The following is a 19,043-nucleotide window of genomic DNA, read 5'->3' on the forward strand; positions in this document are numbered from 1 at the left end:
TGCTTCAAATTACATGAATTTTTTTGTTAGTTATCAGACAATAAAAAAAATGTTTAAAAATTAATAAATTATCAAAATGACTTCCTAGTTTTATTTAATAATAGTTAGCAACAAAAAAATATTATCATAAATTAAAATATATTAATTTGTGTTCATCATAACAAAAAAAATCATAATTATATTTTCATATTTATCATATTACAATAGAATAAAATTATTCAATTCTAAATATTATGAAACTAAGATTAGGAATTAAAATTTTTGTATACAATATTAGAAAATTGTAAGTGTTTATTAATAAGGTACTACCCTTATGCTCTACCGGTTTTAACAATTAAATAAAGTTGTAGGTTTTCCTCGCATGATTTTTCGTAATTTTTTGAAGAACCCATTTTTTCCTATAGCTATTAGTAGAATTTATATTATAATTGTGGCAAAATGTCAACTTTGAGGAGTTGTATCACAAACTTAAACAACATGAACTGTTGGTAGATAAAAACCTTTCAATGTATGTATTCTGCTACCTACAAATTGTACGAAGCACGAGGAATGTGCAAACCACCCCCCTTATCAAACTGCGTCCCTCGGCCATCTGTCGTGTGTCACTTCTCAGACTCTCAGGACAGACATAAAAACACGAACACTTCATTTCTGTAGTGGGTTCTAACAGAATGAAAGGGATCCCAATCGAATATGATTTTAACATGGAAAGATAGCAGAGAGAGATCAAGTATAACCTACGAATCTCAACAATGGGATGGACGATTTGGCTAAACAAAACACATGTTGAAGTTTAATGTATTTTCGACAAGTAATCAGTGTCAATAATTGTCATGATGTTTACATGCTTCATTTTAAACAAATTGAGTTTGGAAGAGCAAGAGTTATTACCAACAAGTGGCCCTAATGAATCTGTTTGCGAGCTTTATTCTGTCTTTCTTATTGATGGTCAGCCACTGTGCTAGCTGTGAAGCCATCCTCCCTGCAACACATTTGAAAAATGGTGTCCATAGTTGATTACCAGCCCATACTTAACCTGTTTCGCATCTCTATTTCCCCGTAAGGAGCTCGTCACAGCACCATCATATATTAGAATTATATCGCAAGGGATGCCGACGATGCAACATCCTTTGCAGCCATCTTCTGCGTGGTTCAGGGGGCAAACAAACAAAGCACTCTCTTTCCTCGGAATCCTGTAAAATCTCAATAGCATCCAAATACATCTCACTAGACTGAGGGATATCTTCCATTTCATTCAAACACTTCAGGGCAGTAGATATTGAGTAGTCGGGAGTGGCAACATCCAATGCCTGAAGAGATCCCACAGGAATTCTTCCATTCATGAGTTCGACGAGTTTAGTAACACATCTTCGGAGTTCCTTCATCCATGCCTCTCCTTCAGGATGAGATTTTAATGCAGATGGAAGGGGAAGTTTTACTTGCGAAGTTAATGGCTCTTGACCATCATTATCATCTTCGACTGTTTTAAGAGACTGATATTCGGGACCAAACAGCCTTCCCGCTAGTGGTTCAATGTCAACAGCCAGGCACTGTGGGATCGAGGATTGGCCAAGTCCTTGATCAAACTTCCAATGTAAATGGCTTGTTTTTTCCTCTATGCCGCCTCTCGGATAACTAGATATCGGTAAAGTTCTGCCCTTTTCTTTGTTTAAGACAGGGCATATTCCATCTGCTATGTGCCGGAGGAGATGGGTCGTCCCACTTCTGCTTGAACAAGAAAATATCTTTTGACAGTGATTGCACTGACATTTATCACTTCTCCCATCCTCCTTGATAAGCTTCGTGAAATGTTCCCAAACTTTAGATCTCGACTTTCCTTCTCTTTTTCGTTTGTCACCCGTGCTCACTTCAGAATTATAGTTGATCTCCGGATCAGTTTCATTGTTTGAAACTTCCATCTCTACGGCCATAGCATCCAAGAAATTGACATTTAAAATTTATATCCAGAGCAAGATTGATAAAAGTCTAATTGGAAATAATACCACATAAAAATTTAAAAACAAGCTGATTCAAAACAGATAGGTATCAATGTGAAAAACTCATTGTCAGTTTTTTTTTGTGCGAACAAGTTAATTTCTCAAATAGATAAACCACCAAGTTCAATATTCAGCTATCCTCAATCACTCCCTTAGCTCTGTAAATTTCAAATTGAATTGGGGCCCGGGGCTAAGTTTTTTCAAATCTAATCTAAAATATTAAATTTTAATGTAGCCGGCGTTGGTCTAAATTCCGGGGGAACATAGCAAAAGTCCCCATAGTAAAAACGGTATAAATTTCTCCTTTTCCTCAACTCCGGATGCTTGCTGCACTTCATCATCGATTTTCTGTCGGAAAAATTGCGAAAACTTCCGAGATTTCACAATAGCATCACCAAAACGCAAACAATATTAAATAATCATAATACCAATACTAATTTTTTTTACATAAAAAGGTACAAAACGTAAATCAAGCTACAACAAATCACCAGGCCTTCTGGATCCAACTACTCCACTTCCAAAATTCACAGATTAATATGTCACCATGTTTTGAGCACCATGTTTTGAGCACATCTTCAAAATATTAAAACTGAAACATATAAAAAGGCACTCACAGGGAGCCTTTGCCGTCAGTTGGAGTTGAATGCCTAGCGAATGCTTGAATCCGTGATCGGTAAGATAACGAAAAACCTAGTGGATGGGAGTTGGATCTTCGCGGCGGGCCGATCTTGGTCGAGAATGGGCCTGAACAGAGCTTCGGGCTTGAAATTGAGTTCAAATCGGCCCGATTCGGCCCAACTTGCTTCTCCTTCTTCCCCATTCTACCGTCTCTCTTCCATTCCGTCGCCCTAATTAGTACTTTGTTTTTTCTTGTTAGCGTGTAGTATCTCACCGTTTTCTTGTTGACAACAGAGGTAGTATTTATGAGACGGATATCTTATTTACGTCATTTATAAAAAAATATTATTTTTTATGCTAAAAATATTATTTTTTTGTGAATATAGATAGGTTAATCTGTGAGACGGTTGAAACTCACTCTTTGTTGTTAATAAGTAATTAATTATTAAAATTAATAAATATAAGTATTTGAATAATTACTTAAAATAAATTTACTAAATTCATTATTATTATGGAGTTTGTCTTACATTTGAAAAAAAATGCATCTGCCGTGCTACAGTTTTTCAACCTTGCAAATTATTATTGTTGATACATATTTTTTTTATATAATTATTAATGTGAAGTATTAAAATAAATTTTACAATAAACAAAATATTTATTATATCTTCTGCATGACATATTATGTATCCCATGACGAGTATTCTAAATTATTGTTCCAAGGTGGAAATTCATGTAAATATTTCGATAAATTTTAAAATGTACTTTACTAGTCGATAAAATTTAAAATGAACTTTACTAGTATACTAGTACATGTTATTTACCAAGTTATAGATTAAAATGTAATTAGTCACAGTATCATGGATAAATATATAAAAAAAACTTTGCAATGAATAAAAAAATGCCAAGACATCCGTAATTTCATAAATGTTGTTAATAAGATCATGTATTTCAATTTTATCTTATAACATAGAGGGTGTTTGACATAACCTATAAATTCTAAATAACACCTTATAAGTTGTTTTAGAGGTTATAAAATCTCATAATCCGTTTGGTAAAAAAAGTTGCAAACAACTTTTAAGGTGTCAAAATAAGGAGTGAGCCTCATGTGAGACCGTCTCACGGATCCTAATCTGTGAGACGGGTCAACCATACCCATATTCATAACAAAAAGTAATACTCTTAGCATAAAAAGTAATATTTTTTTATGGATGACCCAAATAAAAGATCCGTCTCACAAATACTACCCGTGAGACCATCTCACACAAGTTTTTGCCCAAAATAAGTTGTTTAACGACTTATAAACTGTTTTTAAAAAAGTTGAGATAACCTATTTTTTTCAAAAAAATCTTATTTTATATTTCATTTCTCTGAAATATCCTTATATATCTTCTTAAACACTCATTTTATCTTTACTGCTTAAATCACCACTTTAAACTTTTCTTTTTTATATCAAATTTAAAATATAGTTTTGTTATATCTTTTTATTATGAGCAAAAACTTGTGTGAGACGGTCTCACAGGTCGTATTTTGTGAGGCGGATCTTTTATTTGGATTATCCATGAAAAATATTATTTTTATGCTAAGAGCATTACTTTTTATTGTAAATATCGGTAAGGTTGACTCGTCTCACAGATAAAGATTAGTGAGACCGTCTCACCCAGGTCGCGCTCGTACGCGAGCACACAAGTCAAGCATTTTCCAGTTCAAATCGGGCCCATGATTTGCACCCCCTACGCAGGCGTGTGCGAGAGAGAGCCTCTTGACCAAACTTTCTTATACTTTCATAAAGTGTAACACAATATAAGCTTATTTTGTACCATTTTATTTTTTCGATGTGGGACAAACCCATCATCCTTTGATTTCCATCTCTTGTACTTCTAACAAGTTTATATGACTTTTTTAAGATATAAGTTCGTCTGATTGTAACTCTTTCATTGACAAGACATTGACATATTAGAATACATATGGTCGGATCTAGTTGAACATAATCACTAACATCACTCTCAACTCTTTGATATTTGGTGGGAAATTGGTCATCATTATTTGAGATCTTAATATTAGCCGGAAGATGCTCGTGATGTATTCACTTTTGATTTTAAAACTGAAAACATAGTTTTCTTCCCGGTTCTTTGAACTTCTATTAGAAAAACCAACATATTAGATATTGAAAAAAAATTATTGTTATGAATAACTAATTCACATAAATATCACACACTTATTTAATTTCTTTAAACTAAAGTAAGAAACATTTCTTAAGATGTAGTACTTAGATTTACAAGCTTAAGTAATGTCATTTAGTCATATAATGCAACGAAATATGTACATGTGAAATGATGGACTAATAATTATATTTCATTTAACTTTCACATGATAATTACATTTTAATTTAATCATTTTAATGTCAATCACTTAAAGGTATGCGTGAGTTATATCAATGATAACAATGTCAAAGTTAAAAATATATTTTACAATGACATCATATAGTAAATCATTTATTCAATAAATCCATCTTCACCCTCAATTTAAATATTCTTGAAATATTATTTTACTCCAAAGTCTCAACTAGTGCTTAATGTTCAAGGGGGACTAGACGACTAGCTCTAATGGTTTCTTTAGGTGTGTTAATCGGGTCGGATTTTGGTTCAACCCGCGATTTTATTTATTATTTTTTTCAACCTGAACCCGAAGCAATCCGAAAACTCCCAACCCGAACACGAACCCGTCTAACCCGACTCAACCCGTCTAACCCGAATTTTATTTTATTTTTTTAAAAAAAATTCAAAAAAATAAAAATAAAAATAATATTTTAATTTAAATACATAATAACAAAATTTTCGATTTAAATTTGAAAGTTTAATTATAGAAAATTAAAAGTATATTTACTAAATCAAATAAACAAATGTTAAAAAAATAAAAAATATACAAAATAAATATCAAATGATGAAAATTTATCATATAAATATACAATAAATTTTGTTCAAACATACAATATATAAAAATATATGTAATATTTTCAAAAAAAAAAAGTTTTCGGGTCAACCCGCGACCCAACCCGAAACCCGTCTAACCTGACACTAACCAAAACCCACCCGAACCGAACCCGAACCCGAAAACCCAACCCGAACTTAATTTTTTTCGTGTTGGGTTGTGTCGGATTGATGGGTCGTGTTCCATTTTGCCATCCCTAAGTTCCTTCAATTTCTTTATATGTTCTGCTATGACTGATGACTTTATAGATCCAAACACTTAGTTTGTAATTTAATTAAATCCCAATTTACTTGCAGCACATGTGCTAATATAATTTTTTGAAATGGACTGAATCAAATCTAGAAGTGAGCTAAATTAGATATACAACATACCTAATAAAAAAAATTTAAGCCAAGGCTAGAGCTTCCGGTATGACCAAGTTCAGAAATTGCAGTAAGGTTTTAAAAAAAAAATCGACTATACAAACACGCCTTGAGTTGGAACGCTAGCATATAGAAAGAGAGAGTGGGCAAACAGTAGGTTGGAAACTTACTCATCAACTGACCTAACAAGGACTCTGCATGGTCAACATATGGTTCACCTGAACATGACTATAACTCTCTTCCTTGACTCGTTTGCTTTCTTGAAACATCGTCAAAAAACTTTCTCCATTCCACAAGAAACAAACAACAAAGGAATCTGAAGTCAAGCCAATGTTAAACCTCTGCATTAACTACCCATTCTTATGTCTATCAATTGTTAATAGCATTGGCGTGTGTCGAAATATAACACGGTTTACTGCGTTGGCTCACAACTTTTTGTCACCTTTTTCCTTGTGAACTGAACTTTGCTTTTTTGATTTCCTTGCCTGTATAATGGAATTGCCAATTAAGGCGCCTGTGCACGGTGATAAGCGAGAGTTATACAGAATCGAAACCAAGGAGTTATCCTACAGTTTTGAGAGCCCTTCCGACAAGTTCAGTTGGTTTTTGTCTTGGAGGAGGACAAAGGTATCTCCGAGGTTCATCGTCAAGAATGCGAACCTCGCTGCGAAGCCAGGGGAGATCACAGCAATTGCTGGTCCTAGTGGGGCAGGGAAAACGACCCTATTGGAAATTCTAGCTGGGAAGATTTCTACAAAGAAGGTATCCGGTCACGTCCTAATCAATGGCCGTTCCATAGATTGTGAAAGTTTTCAGAGATTATCAGGCTATGTCACTCAAGATAATGCCTTGTTTCCCCTTCTTACGGTGGAAGAAACACTTATCTTCAGCGCACTTCTGCGGTTTCCAGGTGGAAAACAATTGGTGTTTCGAAGAGTTGAAGTTCTGATGAAGGAGCTTGAACTTGATCACATAGCAGGTTCGCGGGTTGGTGAAGAATGTAGCCAGGGCATTTCAGGAGGAGAGAGGAGGAGATTGTCCATTGGGGTTGAATTGATCCACGATCCTGCTGTCTTGCTCGTAGATGAACCAACCTCAGGCTTGGATTCAGCATCAGCCCTTCATATCATTGCACTGCTGAAACTAATGGCGGTTAATCAACTCAAGACAATAGTCTTGACGATCCATCAACCAGGCTTCAGAATCCTCGAGCTATTTGACAGACTTGTCCTGCTTTCAAACGGACATGTCCTGCACAATGGTTCACTAAAGTTACTCGAAGAGAGGCTTAAGTACGTCGGCCATTCCATTCCTTCTCATATCAACATTCTTGAATTCGCCATTGAAGTCACAAACACCATAGCCATCGAAAGTACAGAGACCGGTGCAGAAACTGAACAAAGACAAATTAATGACGAAACTTGCGTTAGATATTCCAGCAACAATAGCTTTAAACCAAAATGTCCCGCCTTCACAAACAGCCCCTTTCAAGAAATTCTAGTACTGGGGCAAAGATTCAGCAAAAACATTTTAAGAACCAAACAACTCTTTGCAGCAAGAGTAATACAAGCTGTCCTAGTCGGGTCGATACTCGGAACAATATATATGAAAGTCGGCAAAGAAGAGGGCCAGGTTGCTCTACAAACCCGACTAGGATTCTTCGCATTTAGTCTCAGTTTTCTGCTGTCATCCACTACCGAAGGCCTACCAATTTTCTTGCAAGAAAGAAGAATATTCATGAGAGAGACTTCGAGAGGAGCATACAGAGTTTCATCTTATGTGATAGCCAACACCATCGTGTTCTTTCCTTTTCTACTAATGGTTGGTTTTCTCTACAGTACACCAGTTTATTGGCTAGTTGGCCTGAGGCGTGATATTGATGGTTTCCTTTACTTTACACTGGTAGTTTGGATGGTTGTTCTGATGTCAAATTCTCTGACAGCATGTTGCAGTGCACTAGTGCCAAACTTTATCATGGGTACATCTGTTATTGCCGGGCTAATGGGATCTTTCTTTCTTTTTTCTGGGTATTTCATAGCTCGGGATGATATACCAGATTACTGGATCTTTATGCACTATTTGAGTCTTTTTAAGTATCCATTTGAAAGTTTCATGGTCAATGAATATGGAGGGAAGGGAGGCGACAGGTGTTTAGAAAGACTAGGAGGTGAATGTGTGCTATTTGGAAATGGATACTTGAGACAGCATGGTTTGAAGGAATCACAGAGTTGGAGTAATCTGCTCGTGATGTTGGGTTTTATTTTGGCCTACAGAGGATTTTGTTTTGTCATCTTATGGTTCAGAAGTTATAGAACCAGAAGTTAAGTTATCAAGCACCACCCGCCAGAAGCACCTCCTGACTTTGTTAGTACAGTGGAAATTGTATTATATATTCATGTAAGCATCTGAGAAAGAGTGAAAAAGGATTCATCTTATAGGTTCTTCTGATTTCTTTCTGCACATAATATAGTTCCTAAATTTGAGCATCATCCAAGTACAAATTTATCAAATGGAGTGTAGATCATGTCTGGTATTTTACTACAGCTTGATATTTATTTTGCTGCTTCACTTGCTGCACAAAAGAACTTTCGACATCCACTAACCAAGCTTGCAAATAGGACATAATTCACCGACATAATACTCTCTCTTTCAACTATTTGGTTCAAAACAGATAACTGCAGTCGACATACATATATAATCGGCTACTTTTCCTTGTTCACTAATTGTAATTATGGCGTTTAAATATAAAACCTCACAAAGATATATAATTAAGGCTGAAAACAAGTATCATTAGCTCAACTGCGGTCATGTATTGAAGTGAAAGTCATTGTGACATACGATATGTTCGTGCTTTGAGACGATGAAGACTCATCTTGTGTGCCGGATCCTGGTGACGATAGATTAGGTGCATCGCTCGAACTCTTTTGAGTAAATAGCTCTTTCACCAATCCAAGTTTTGATATAGACATCTCATCCACATCCATCTCACCTTTCAGCATTTTGGCAACAGTAGACATGGTTGGTCTGTTTTTTGGAAAATACTAGGTATGTTAAGATTGGAACTTGGACAGAGAGGAAGATTGTCCAAGCCCATATATATAACTCCCAGATATTTTATCCAACCGATGTGGGACAACTAACACACCCCCTCATGCCCAAGAATGAACATCTGGAGCATGAATTTTACAAATGACCCAACTATGGGTAAAACAGGTGGTCCAACACATAACGGTGTAACTTGATCTCTGATACCATGTTAAGATTGGAACTTGGAACTAACTCAACCCCAAAAGGTAGCTCTAGAGAGAAAGATTATCCAAGCCCATATATACAGCTCCCAGGTATTTTATCCAACCGATGCGGGACAACTATCACACCACTCACGCCCAGAAATGAACATCTAGAGCGTGAAGTTTACAAATGACTCAACTATGGGCAGAACGGGTGGTCCAACACATAACGGTGGAACATGAGCTCTGATACTATGTTAAGATTGGAACTTGGACCTAACTCAACCCCAAAAGCTAGCTCAAGAGGGGAGGATTGTCCAAGCCCATATATACAACTCCCAGGTATTTTATCCAACCAATGTGAGACAACTAACATGGTATATAACAGCCCCATTTTCAAATATGAGACGGTTTTAGATGAATTGATCCGATACATAAGTAGCATGATTAAAGATTTGTTGCACAAATTGACATGCAAGATGACATCACAAGATTTTTTGTATTTTTTTATTATAAATTGTAAATAAATCATTAGTTATATAATCACTTTAAATAAATAGAAATATATCGTATAAAATTTATTATATGACAAATTTAAGTAGTTTATTTATCAATTAAACGACTAAACTGTCGGGTCACCGGTCTGCTCCTACATCGGCTGTTTCCGACTTCCGGGGCATCTTACAGCTAAACCAAACATATTTATTGAGGATTTTGTGTTACAAATCAACTTATCATTATTCCGTACGACAATCTTGTCTCCCTCTCCGAAAATTATCGCCGAAAAATATTTGTGAAGTGTTTCTTCCATGCGTAGCTACTGATTTGCCGCTCGAGAACAACTGTGAGTCCAAGCTCTTACTCCTCTTTTCGCATACCCACATTAGTTCCCTGAGATAGGGGGAGGAAAGAACAAAATATCGATCCAAGATTCAAACTTGGAAACCTTTTTTTATTATATTTTACTTTTGGGTTTTTGGGTTTATGTTTGTTGATTCTATTTTCAAGACTTGTTTTGCGAGATATGCCATCGTCACAGAAAATCTTCTATGCACGCCCGTCTTCTTACAGCCGCGGATCGACGGCTCTGATCCTCTGTTTACTGATCGGGATTTCGGGTTTTATTTTCGGCTTTATCGCGATGTCGCGGCGGAGTCTGGGGTATAACTGTGAATTTGGTAAGCCTCTATCAGTGTACGTGAAATGGGATAAGCATTCCAGTGGTGGTAGAAATAATGGTGGCGTTTCGGAAGAAGGACAAAAGCGTCGTAAAGTGATGGGATTTGTGGGTATTCAAACCGGATTTGGATCTGCGGGCCGGCGCCGGGCCTTGCGTCAAACATGGTTTCCGTCTGATCATCAGTCGCTTAAGCGGTATTCGTTAGCATCCCTTTCCATTCATTCATTCATTCATTCATTTGTTTAGTTCACATTCTGTTGTGTCTGTACATTGCCTGCATATAAATTAATTGTTCATGCTATTTAAATTATTCTATGTATGATTGAAAATGGGGAAAAAAATTTCCTCTTTATGCTCTTTCTTGTTAGTGGCATGTTTTTTATTGATTGCTCTGTTTCTTGGAAGCCTTCTCTAGAGAAAGAATTACGATGTTGCTGGATGCGTATTTATATTAATCATGTTCTGTGTTTTTCTATGGGGCTATGTTCTTGTCAATCAGTCCATATATTTTACACTGAATGGACGATTGCCACAATTCTTGTAGTAAATAGGTGGTGAACATTTAATTAGAGTTCAAGATATGTTGTTTAAACCGTCAGTGTAGCATATAGAATGCAACAACAAGTGTCGCATAAGATGTAAATTTCTGGTTGATGTTCATTGTTATTTAGAAAAGATGTTTGTCCATTTTTTTCTGTTCCTAGTATTCCCATTGTTCCATGGGAGTCCTCAATTTTGAATTGGAACTGGCGTGTATCATTTGTTTTCTTTATCTTTTTTTTTTTCACGTTTTTCTCTGTTTTATGCATGGGTATTGAAATTTTCTTATACTATATTATGCCGCAGGTTGGAAGAAAGTACTGGTTTGGCATTTAGATTCATAATCGGTAGAACCAGTGATAAATCAAAGATGTCAGAGCTTCAGAAGGAAATAACAGAATACGATGATTTCCTGCTTTTAGATACTGAAGAGGAGTACAGTAAGCTCCCGTACAAAACGTTAGTTCTGACACATTGTATATGACTACTAGTGCAGCTTCTCTATGATTTACTCTAACTTTTGTGTATGTTTCCAGTTTAGCTTTCTTCAAAGCTGCCTATGCTCTTTATGATTCTGAGTTCTATGTCAAAGCTGATGATGACATATATTTACGACCAGGTGATTGGATTTAAGAAGTTGAAAGTTCTTAGTTTTCATACGTGTATTTGTTCGTTTATACAACGTTTTGACATTGTTTACAAAAAAATTAGATTTTTTTTAATATGTGAGCAGATCGGCTTTCCTTGCTCTTGGCTAANCGAAAGTTCTTAGTTTTCATACATGTATTTGTTTGTTTATACAACGTGTTGACTTTGTTTACAAAAAATTAGATTTTTTTTTAATATGTGAGCAGATCGGCTTTCCTTGCTCTTGGCTAAAGAGCGTCCCCATTCGCAAACTTACCTTGGATGCATGAAGAAAGGTCCTGTGTTCACCGATCCAAAATTAAAATGGTTAGTTCTACGACATTATTACTACGTATACAGTTATATGCAATCTGCTGTTATTCACCATTCAGCCAGTTAAACTGAANTGATCCAAAATTAAAATGGTTAGTTCTATGACATTCTTACTACGAATACAGTTATATGCAATCTGCTGTTATTCACCATTCAGCCAGTTAAACTGAAATTTTTGTTATTATAGATATATGTACCAAAAACTAACTACTTCATTTATGTATTGACGTTGAAATAATTGCAAGTTTCTCATTAGTGTGAGGTGAATTGATCTATTTGATTTGAACAGGTATGAACCTCTGTCACATTTGCTAGGGACGGAGTATTTTCTTCATGCTTATGGCCCAATTTACGCCCTTTCTGCAGATGTGGTCTCAAGCTTGGTTGCCTTGAGAAATAACAGGCTAGTTCTTCCCATCTTCTTTTACGACACTTTCTTCAGATATCTATTTAAGTTGGACCTGATAGTGCTGTTTCATTGTTTTTCCGACGTATTTTTATTGTAGCTCAACCAAATTTCTTTTTAGGATTCTAGTTCATGTTTGAAAAGAACAATGCGCGTGAAACTAATACTATTAGTGACGTATTCTCCAATCACCATTGATACAGTTCTTTAAATTCCTTCAGGATAGTAGCTCTCTTTATATACGCAGATCTACAGATGAAATTAAAATGTTTAAGTTTGGTGCTTGGTGAACTCATATCTTAAATATGACGTTATATTGGATGAATCTCTGCTACATAAAGAAATGCTAAATAAACCTTTGCAACTTCATAAAGAATATTTCTTAGAAAATCAGTCTGGTTACACCAAATATTTCTCGATGATAAGATATATTTTAGTTGTGTCCCTGTTACTTCAGTGCTGTAAAGTTCTGTTAAATTCATTTAGTGCTGTATTCTATTAGTTTCCGGATGTTTAGCAATGAGGATGTTACCATCGGTTCATGGATGCTTGCCATGAATGTCTATCACGAGGATAACAAGAAGCTATGTCAAGCGGAGTGTACTTCCTCTTCTATTGCTGTGTGGGATATACCCAAGTGTTCGGGTATGTCTTTCTGGTATTTTGAGCAGGACTCTTTGTGCAAATCCCTTTTTTCATATCAACTAACTAAATATTTAAGAGACGTTGTATAAAAAGATTTGTATGTTATTTATGCTACTAAAATTCAGCTTTCTACCCGAGTAGCTTATAAGGGTCGTATTCTACACCCCAAAACTAGTCACTTGCGTTATATCAGCGTCCACACATAATCAATTTTTTTATTTTCGAAACTTTAAAATTTCAGTTTCACGCTATAGACGGTGTTGCCCATTTTTCATAAATTAATCATCTAGCACATGCTACTTGTTTTCATGATTTCAATGTTGTGATTTATAGGACTCTGTGATCCTGAGAAGAAGATGGTAGAACTTCACCGTAAAGATATGTGCTCGAAAAGCTCAACAATACCATCTGATGAAGATGAGTACCTCTCTTAACTGCTTCCAGCCAAATTCAAGAAAACTGTTAAATATTTTCTGGACAGAACTTCCAAATGATGAAATATTATTGAGTATACAATCTGTCATACCTTACGGTGCTTACACGACTTTAATTCACCATTTTCCTAGGTATGTAGGTTTTTTCACAGGAGTGGATTTTTTTATAGGAAGTAGAAACATAGATGGTAGGAGATGCTTAATTCTTGAGATGTATGCCAATTCTTATAGAGAGAATACATTAATACAAGCCAGTTTTTCAATATTGTAGTTCCCATGCAAAGCTCCGAAACAACCTTAAACATGAAACTGAAAATAGATAAAGAGATAAAATCCAACATTATTCATATATTAATGTTATGAATTACAAGTTGCAGTTAACTAAAAACTGGAGAGAATCTTCTGCATTAAGATGTCAAAAGTCTGTGAATGGAAAAATCTAGAACATATATAAATCATGTAAGTAAAATAAAAACGCGATATGTTGTTAATTAGCCAGTGTTATGAAGTCCAGCAGCAACACTCTTCATCATTAAAAAGAGGGTATCCTCCAATCCAGGACCATACTCACTTGTTGGATTCAGTTTCACGAGTTCATTGGCCGGTTTGGATTCCACGTACTCTCTGGAATGTGAGGTCTCAAGTACTTTACATGATAGTTTGGGTCTCGAATCCGTTTCAGATTATAAGCTTGGCTGACATTCAATGTTGTAATGTAGGAATCACGTAAACGAAGGCGTTGCTTCAAGTATGGGTCGCCTTCCAAAAGATCCTCGCATCCGACAATCTATGAACGAGATAAATAAGGATATGGTTTGATTGAATGACACAAAAATAAATAATTGCGAACTCATACTGTCTATGCAATTTTAAGTATTTATATCAACCAATGGATTATATTTTAGTTATTTCACGGTGTCACTTGAAATTAATTTATCAAGTTCTTTTTTCAGATTAAAAAACTATTCCATCCAAAAGCAGCCCAAGCTTATTCAACTCACATTTATACAGCTTTCATAATTCTTCATCATCAATCTTTCTCCAAATACCAACAGAAAGACTTAAAAAAATTACCTGGAGCATAAGGATCTTAGTCTCCTCATAGTTGGACCTCAAACGCTCGCCAAACGACGACAAGTCTTTTGAAACCAGGAGTTGATCGTACAATGCAGCAATACCAGGTTCACCCCTGGCAAAAACCATCTCGACTAAATCGATTGTGACTCTAAAGAAAGGCCATTTGTTGCACATTTCTTGCAGCACTTTCAGGTTTTTGATGCCCTTTTGTATGGCGTATTTGAATGCCACCCCAAATCCTAGCCAAACTGGGAGATGAAATCTGGTCTGCGTCCATGCAAAAATCCATGGAATAGCTCTTAGAGTTTCAATGCCTCCACTAGGTTTCTGTTTTGATGGACGACTGCCGATGTTCATTCTACCGTACTCTAGTTCTGGAGTGGCCTATTATAGTTTACATATATATTCCAAAAAATATTAGCAATACAAATATTTTTTTTTTATGGTATTAGCAATACAAATATTAAGGACGTACAAAGGTAATTAAAAATGTTGAAACTCGCAAGGTGAAAATATTGGACAAAACGGAGTTCTTAATTTGAAGACAATTGAATGATACTCGTCTGTGGCAACAACAGCGATTTCATCTAAAAGTGCCCGCCACTCTGGTTTGGGTGAGATTGGGGGATTCTGTGTTCGAGTGTGGCGGCAGTAAAGCGTTGGAGTGTTCTGAAGCACAAGTGCTCCTCCCCAAATGATTGCTCAATGACTTCTCCCTGAATCATGACACGAAGAGATCCATGTACCATGTCTGGTGGTTGAGACAATATAGCAATGTGAGTGAGACCTCCTCTTCCAAAAGTTCCTCCTCGACCATGGAACATCGTTAGTTCACGCCATATTTTTTGGCAACTTTTATAAGCTCCTCTTGGGTTTCGTACAATTGCCATGCCGCAGATAGCCAACCGACTTCTTTGTCAGAGTCTGAATACCTATCCTGACTTCCTGCTTGCCATTGATCTCGTTTTTGTACCAATCAACTGAGAAAATACGTGCAACAGCAGCAGGAGCAGCCTCTAGATCAGCTAATCTCTCGAAAAGTGGAACAACTCTTAGTGGCTGCTTCACATGGCATTCACGTTGCAGAAGTTCGACAGCCGACACATCAGATGGGGCTGTAGCCATTGAAATGATATACATACCAAAGCAGTCCAATGGGAGTTCCGCCAAGATATGGAACGTGTTCAAAACATCGGAAATATCTTCCGTCTTTTGAATATCTGGTCCAAATAGGGGTCGCTTGCCACTGAGTTCAGACAGAAGCCATTCGCGCCGACGTTCTTCCGACCACTCTTTATATGAACCCATATCCAAGTGCTTGGTAATGGCATCTAAAACATCGGTGTGCCTGTCCGACTCTTGCCTTATGTCGAGGCTCACAAGGGAGAGACCAACGGTTGAAACCTGCCTAAGAAAATCTAGCAGACTCCCATCAGCTATTGGACGGTCCCCACAAGCACAAAGCGATCTGTAACAGAGCTCGAGAGGCTCTAAGAACTGTGTAAAAATTAGAACTTTATTCAGTCAATATCTGAATAACCCCATATGGAACATCTAATATTTCAATCGTACCATCAGGAATTGGGAAGCACTAAGAAAACGTACAAAAGCAAGCAACTTGTTGAAAGCTACACACACGGAGACTATTATTTACTTGTGACAGGAGGAAAATCATCAGTTCATCATAGAATTTAGAGTGGGACCTGAGCTTAAATGACGTCCATGAAAATGAAAGAAAACCTGCGCAACATTGGTGTATGAAGCATCGTCTGAGATGTCAGATGTTCCATAAGCAAATAAATGCCGGGAGCGTTCACGTGTCTGATAGAACCTATCCCTCACATCACCAAGAATGACACGATAAGGTTCGTTCAGTGAGATTGTCTTCCAAAACTCTGCGTAACAAGGAAGATTGATACTCTTAACATTTGGAAAGATTGGCTGACGGTTGCTCACAGTCATAAACACCGTAGATTATGTAGTAGAATGCAAGCTGTTCATGTTTTGATTATAGAAATTTTAATGCTCTAAGCCTCTGATGAAATATTTCATAGAAAGAAGTCAGGTTGATAGAAGATAAAGAGAACATATTTGAAACTAAATTATTGTAGTAGGGTACCTATAAAATATTTTGCATCTCTCCTCGAATATCTGTGGAGTTCATCTGCTCGAACACGAAGCTCATCATTGCAACGCCACATTGACAACTAGGAAACATAACGGAGTTAGAAAAAAATCACAATTCACAAACATGTGACAAGGTTTAACACTCAAACAAGAAAAAATCCAAAAAACATACAGATAATTGTTATGTGATTGCTTCAAACAGTAGATCCTCAATTCGAGAAAAGTACAGGTTAGTAGCCATCATTCTGGCCAATAAGCACATGTCCCTAGTGACCTCAGGAGTTACCCTCGGGTTGCCTGTCATTAATTAAGCAAATATAGAAGCGTTAATTTAAAGAGGACAGGTATAACCGTTTCTCAAGAACTCAAGAAAATGGCAATATTTTATAATGATGTAAGTTTCACAACTGCCGAGGCCGTCGAATCTCAGTAGTTTGAGAAACCATATGAATGGATATTCATTTTGTCAAGGAAAAGTGAAATACCATCACGGTCTCTGCTCATCCAATAAGAAAATTGAATTAGAGGGGCATAATACGCTCTTTAATTCCTATATTCTAAAGTGCGGTATCAACACGGTGCAGAAACTTTGGTACACCTTCCCAGATTGTTTCATGGAATTAACTCATCCCTCCCCTCATTTCATCTTGGGGAGCAGGGGGAGTCCTTTGGATTTCATCAGCTCTGAAAGCAGCTTGAATCTGAAGACATGCAAGGTTTTTTTTTAAAGAGAGAAACAGAAAAACAGAAAAAGAAAAGAGGCATTTACAGATGGGAAAAATAAAATAACTCTCAAACTTGATAGGAAAATGAACGACTCTATTATACCAAACTATGCCCTTGTCTTTTCTAAGAATTTTTTTTAAATGTTATTTCTATTGATGGCATTATGATAAATCTTCCAATGATGACAAATGAGAAATAAGAATTTTCCAACAAATCTTTTAGAGCAACACATTTTTTGTCTCATGTACTAACTCAGTTAATTCACGAGTATCAATCAACTCGAAAAGCTAGCATAGAATCATCCATATTCGAGTTCAACGATGTGACTGAAATTAGATAAAAATAAAAGAGTAGTTCCATCAAGGTGATCTCTTATCTCATGTAAATGCATTACTATTGAAACCCTTAAGTACATAATCGTTGCGAGTGTATAAGATGATGGGCATTAATATTCACCTCCCTCTGCATCATCTCATCAAGCTCCTGTTTATCATCAGGTGTAATGTCTTTGTCATACAACTGGGCTAAGCAATTCCGAATCCTGAAATGCGGTGATCCATTAGCGGGGGAGAATCAAAGAATTTATTAAGTAAGAGGCGCTTTGCTAGGAAATGTATACAACAAAACATCAAATAACAGTCTCCTTCTCGATGAAATTCATAATCCGAAAAGAAAAAGAAGTTATAGTAAGAGAACTGACCTTCCATGCTTCTAAGGCAATGATCCTCGGATAGACTGAGTGGGATGAGCAGTGAAGACTATATCTACAGTCTGATTCTTTAATGCATCAAAAACTTCATGGGGAGATTTTTTTAGATCAACCACAAGTCGCTTGAGAGTCTTTTCAATGTCCGATTCGGTAGTTGCGGAGATCTCATCTGTATAATATCCCTTTTTCAGTTTGCTCCGTCGATTGTAAGCAATCTATACCTCCTCAGCCGCATGTGAGAGAAAGCCTTGGCAGTAACAATTGAGTCCCCATGATCCAATCTTGTCAACAAATTCCCAAGCTCTTCCAGCTTTTTAGGATCACGCTTGCTTTCATACTCAGCAGAAAGTTCATATCATTCTTGGACCTACAACATATGACTGAAATTAAAGATACCATACCACCACATTCATTTTTTCAAGAACCATAGCATACACATGTTACATCCAAAACTCAGACAGTGATATAAAGCATGTACTAAAATCTTTACATATTCAGGTCCACCATAGTCCCTAAAGATTCATTCTTAAAACTAAAAACAAAACCCAAAATTTCAAAAATCAATTTGCTTTGAAATTACTATCTTATTGATCAGAACCAAAGCAAATGCCCATTCTTTACTAAAAAGCTATTCCAGAAGATTAAATTTAGTTCTTGCAGATTAATCTCAACTTGGGTACACACCAAAATTCAGACTTTCGCAACAAATAACTCCTACAATTGCAATCATTGTTGAATCCTAGGGTTAGAACACTAATGAGAATCCATGATCGCTAGAAAATCAATGCTTTTGCTCTAAAACCAAGGATCAATTTTTTTTACCATCGAAATAAGACAAAAATAGCGTAAAAATTAATTCATTTCGCTTCATTTCTCTAAGATCCAGTCCATGCAAATCCTGAAGAATGTCAAGAACCGATCCAAAAGCAATGCATCATACTCGACGAGCTTATCATCCTCGGACACTTTTACAGGAACCAAAAGCTTCAACTGGGCATCTATTAATGCCATCTTCTCCACATTTTTTTTCCAGTCATGAATCCC

General features: G+C 36.3%; 3 protein-coding genes and 1 pseudogene across 4 annotated transcripts; 2 read left to right on the plus strand and 2 right to left on the minus strand.

The window, feature by feature from the left end:
• Positions 1 to 587: 587 nt before the first annotated feature.
• Positions 588 to 2,870, minus strand: LOC140977008 (uncharacterized). The gene is made up of 2 exons (XM_073441527.1): positions 2,612 to 2,870; positions 588 to 1,921 (listed from the first exon to the last, which is right to left on the minus strand). The coding sequence occupies exon 2, from the start codon at positions 1,917 to 1,919 to the stop codon at positions 1,083 to 1,085; it is 837 nt and encodes a 278-aa protein (XP_073297628.1). The 5' UTR covers positions 1,920 to 1,921; positions 2,612 to 2,870; the 3' UTR covers positions 588 to 1,082.
• Positions 2,871 to 6,305: 3,435 nt separating this feature from the next.
• Positions 6,306 to 8,453, plus strand: LOC140982496 (ABC transporter G family member 10-like). Its single transcript, XM_073449063.1, has one exon. The coding sequence runs from the start codon at positions 6,458 to 6,460 to the stop codon at positions 8,288 to 8,290; it is 1,833 nt and encodes a 610-aa protein (XP_073305164.1). The 5' UTR covers positions 6,306 to 6,457; the 3' UTR covers positions 8,291 to 8,453.
• A 1,367-nt stretch (positions 8,454 to 9,820) lies between these two features.
• LOC140977077 (probable beta-1,3-galactosyltransferase 14) lies at positions 9,821 to 13,610 on the plus strand. 2 transcript variants are annotated; one of them, XM_073441643.1, is made up of 8 exons: positions 9,821 to 10,039; positions 10,204 to 10,569; positions 11,222 to 11,374; positions 11,452 to 11,534; positions 11,770 to 11,869; positions 12,165 to 12,278; positions 12,784 to 12,926; positions 13,260 to 13,610. In XM_073441643.1, exons 2-8 carry the CDS (start codon positions 10,220 to 10,222, stop codon positions 13,358 to 13,360), a joined length of 1,044 nt encoding a protein of 347 aa, XP_073297744.1. In that variant the 5' UTR covers positions 9,821 to 10,039; positions 10,204 to 10,219; the 3' UTR covers positions 13,361 to 13,610. The 2 variants fall into 2 exon arrangements, with proteins under 2 accessions (XP_073297744.1, XP_073297735.1); XM_073441634.1 differs by having other exon boundaries at positions 9,821 to 10,569.
• Positions 13,611 to 13,748: 138 nt separating this feature from the next.
• LOC140977128 (phosphoenolpyruvate carboxylase, housekeeping isozyme-like) lies at positions 13,749 to 19,043 on the minus strand (annotated as a pseudogene).

This window comes from Primulina huaijiensis, chromosome 1 (assembly GCF_012295235.1).
Source record: "Primulina huaijiensis isolate GDHJ02 chromosome 1, ASM1229523v2, whole genome shotgun sequence".
In the NCBI taxonomy this organism is placed as follows: Eukaryota; Viridiplantae; Streptophyta; class Magnoliopsida; order Lamiales; family Gesneriaceae; genus Primulina; species Primulina huaijiensis.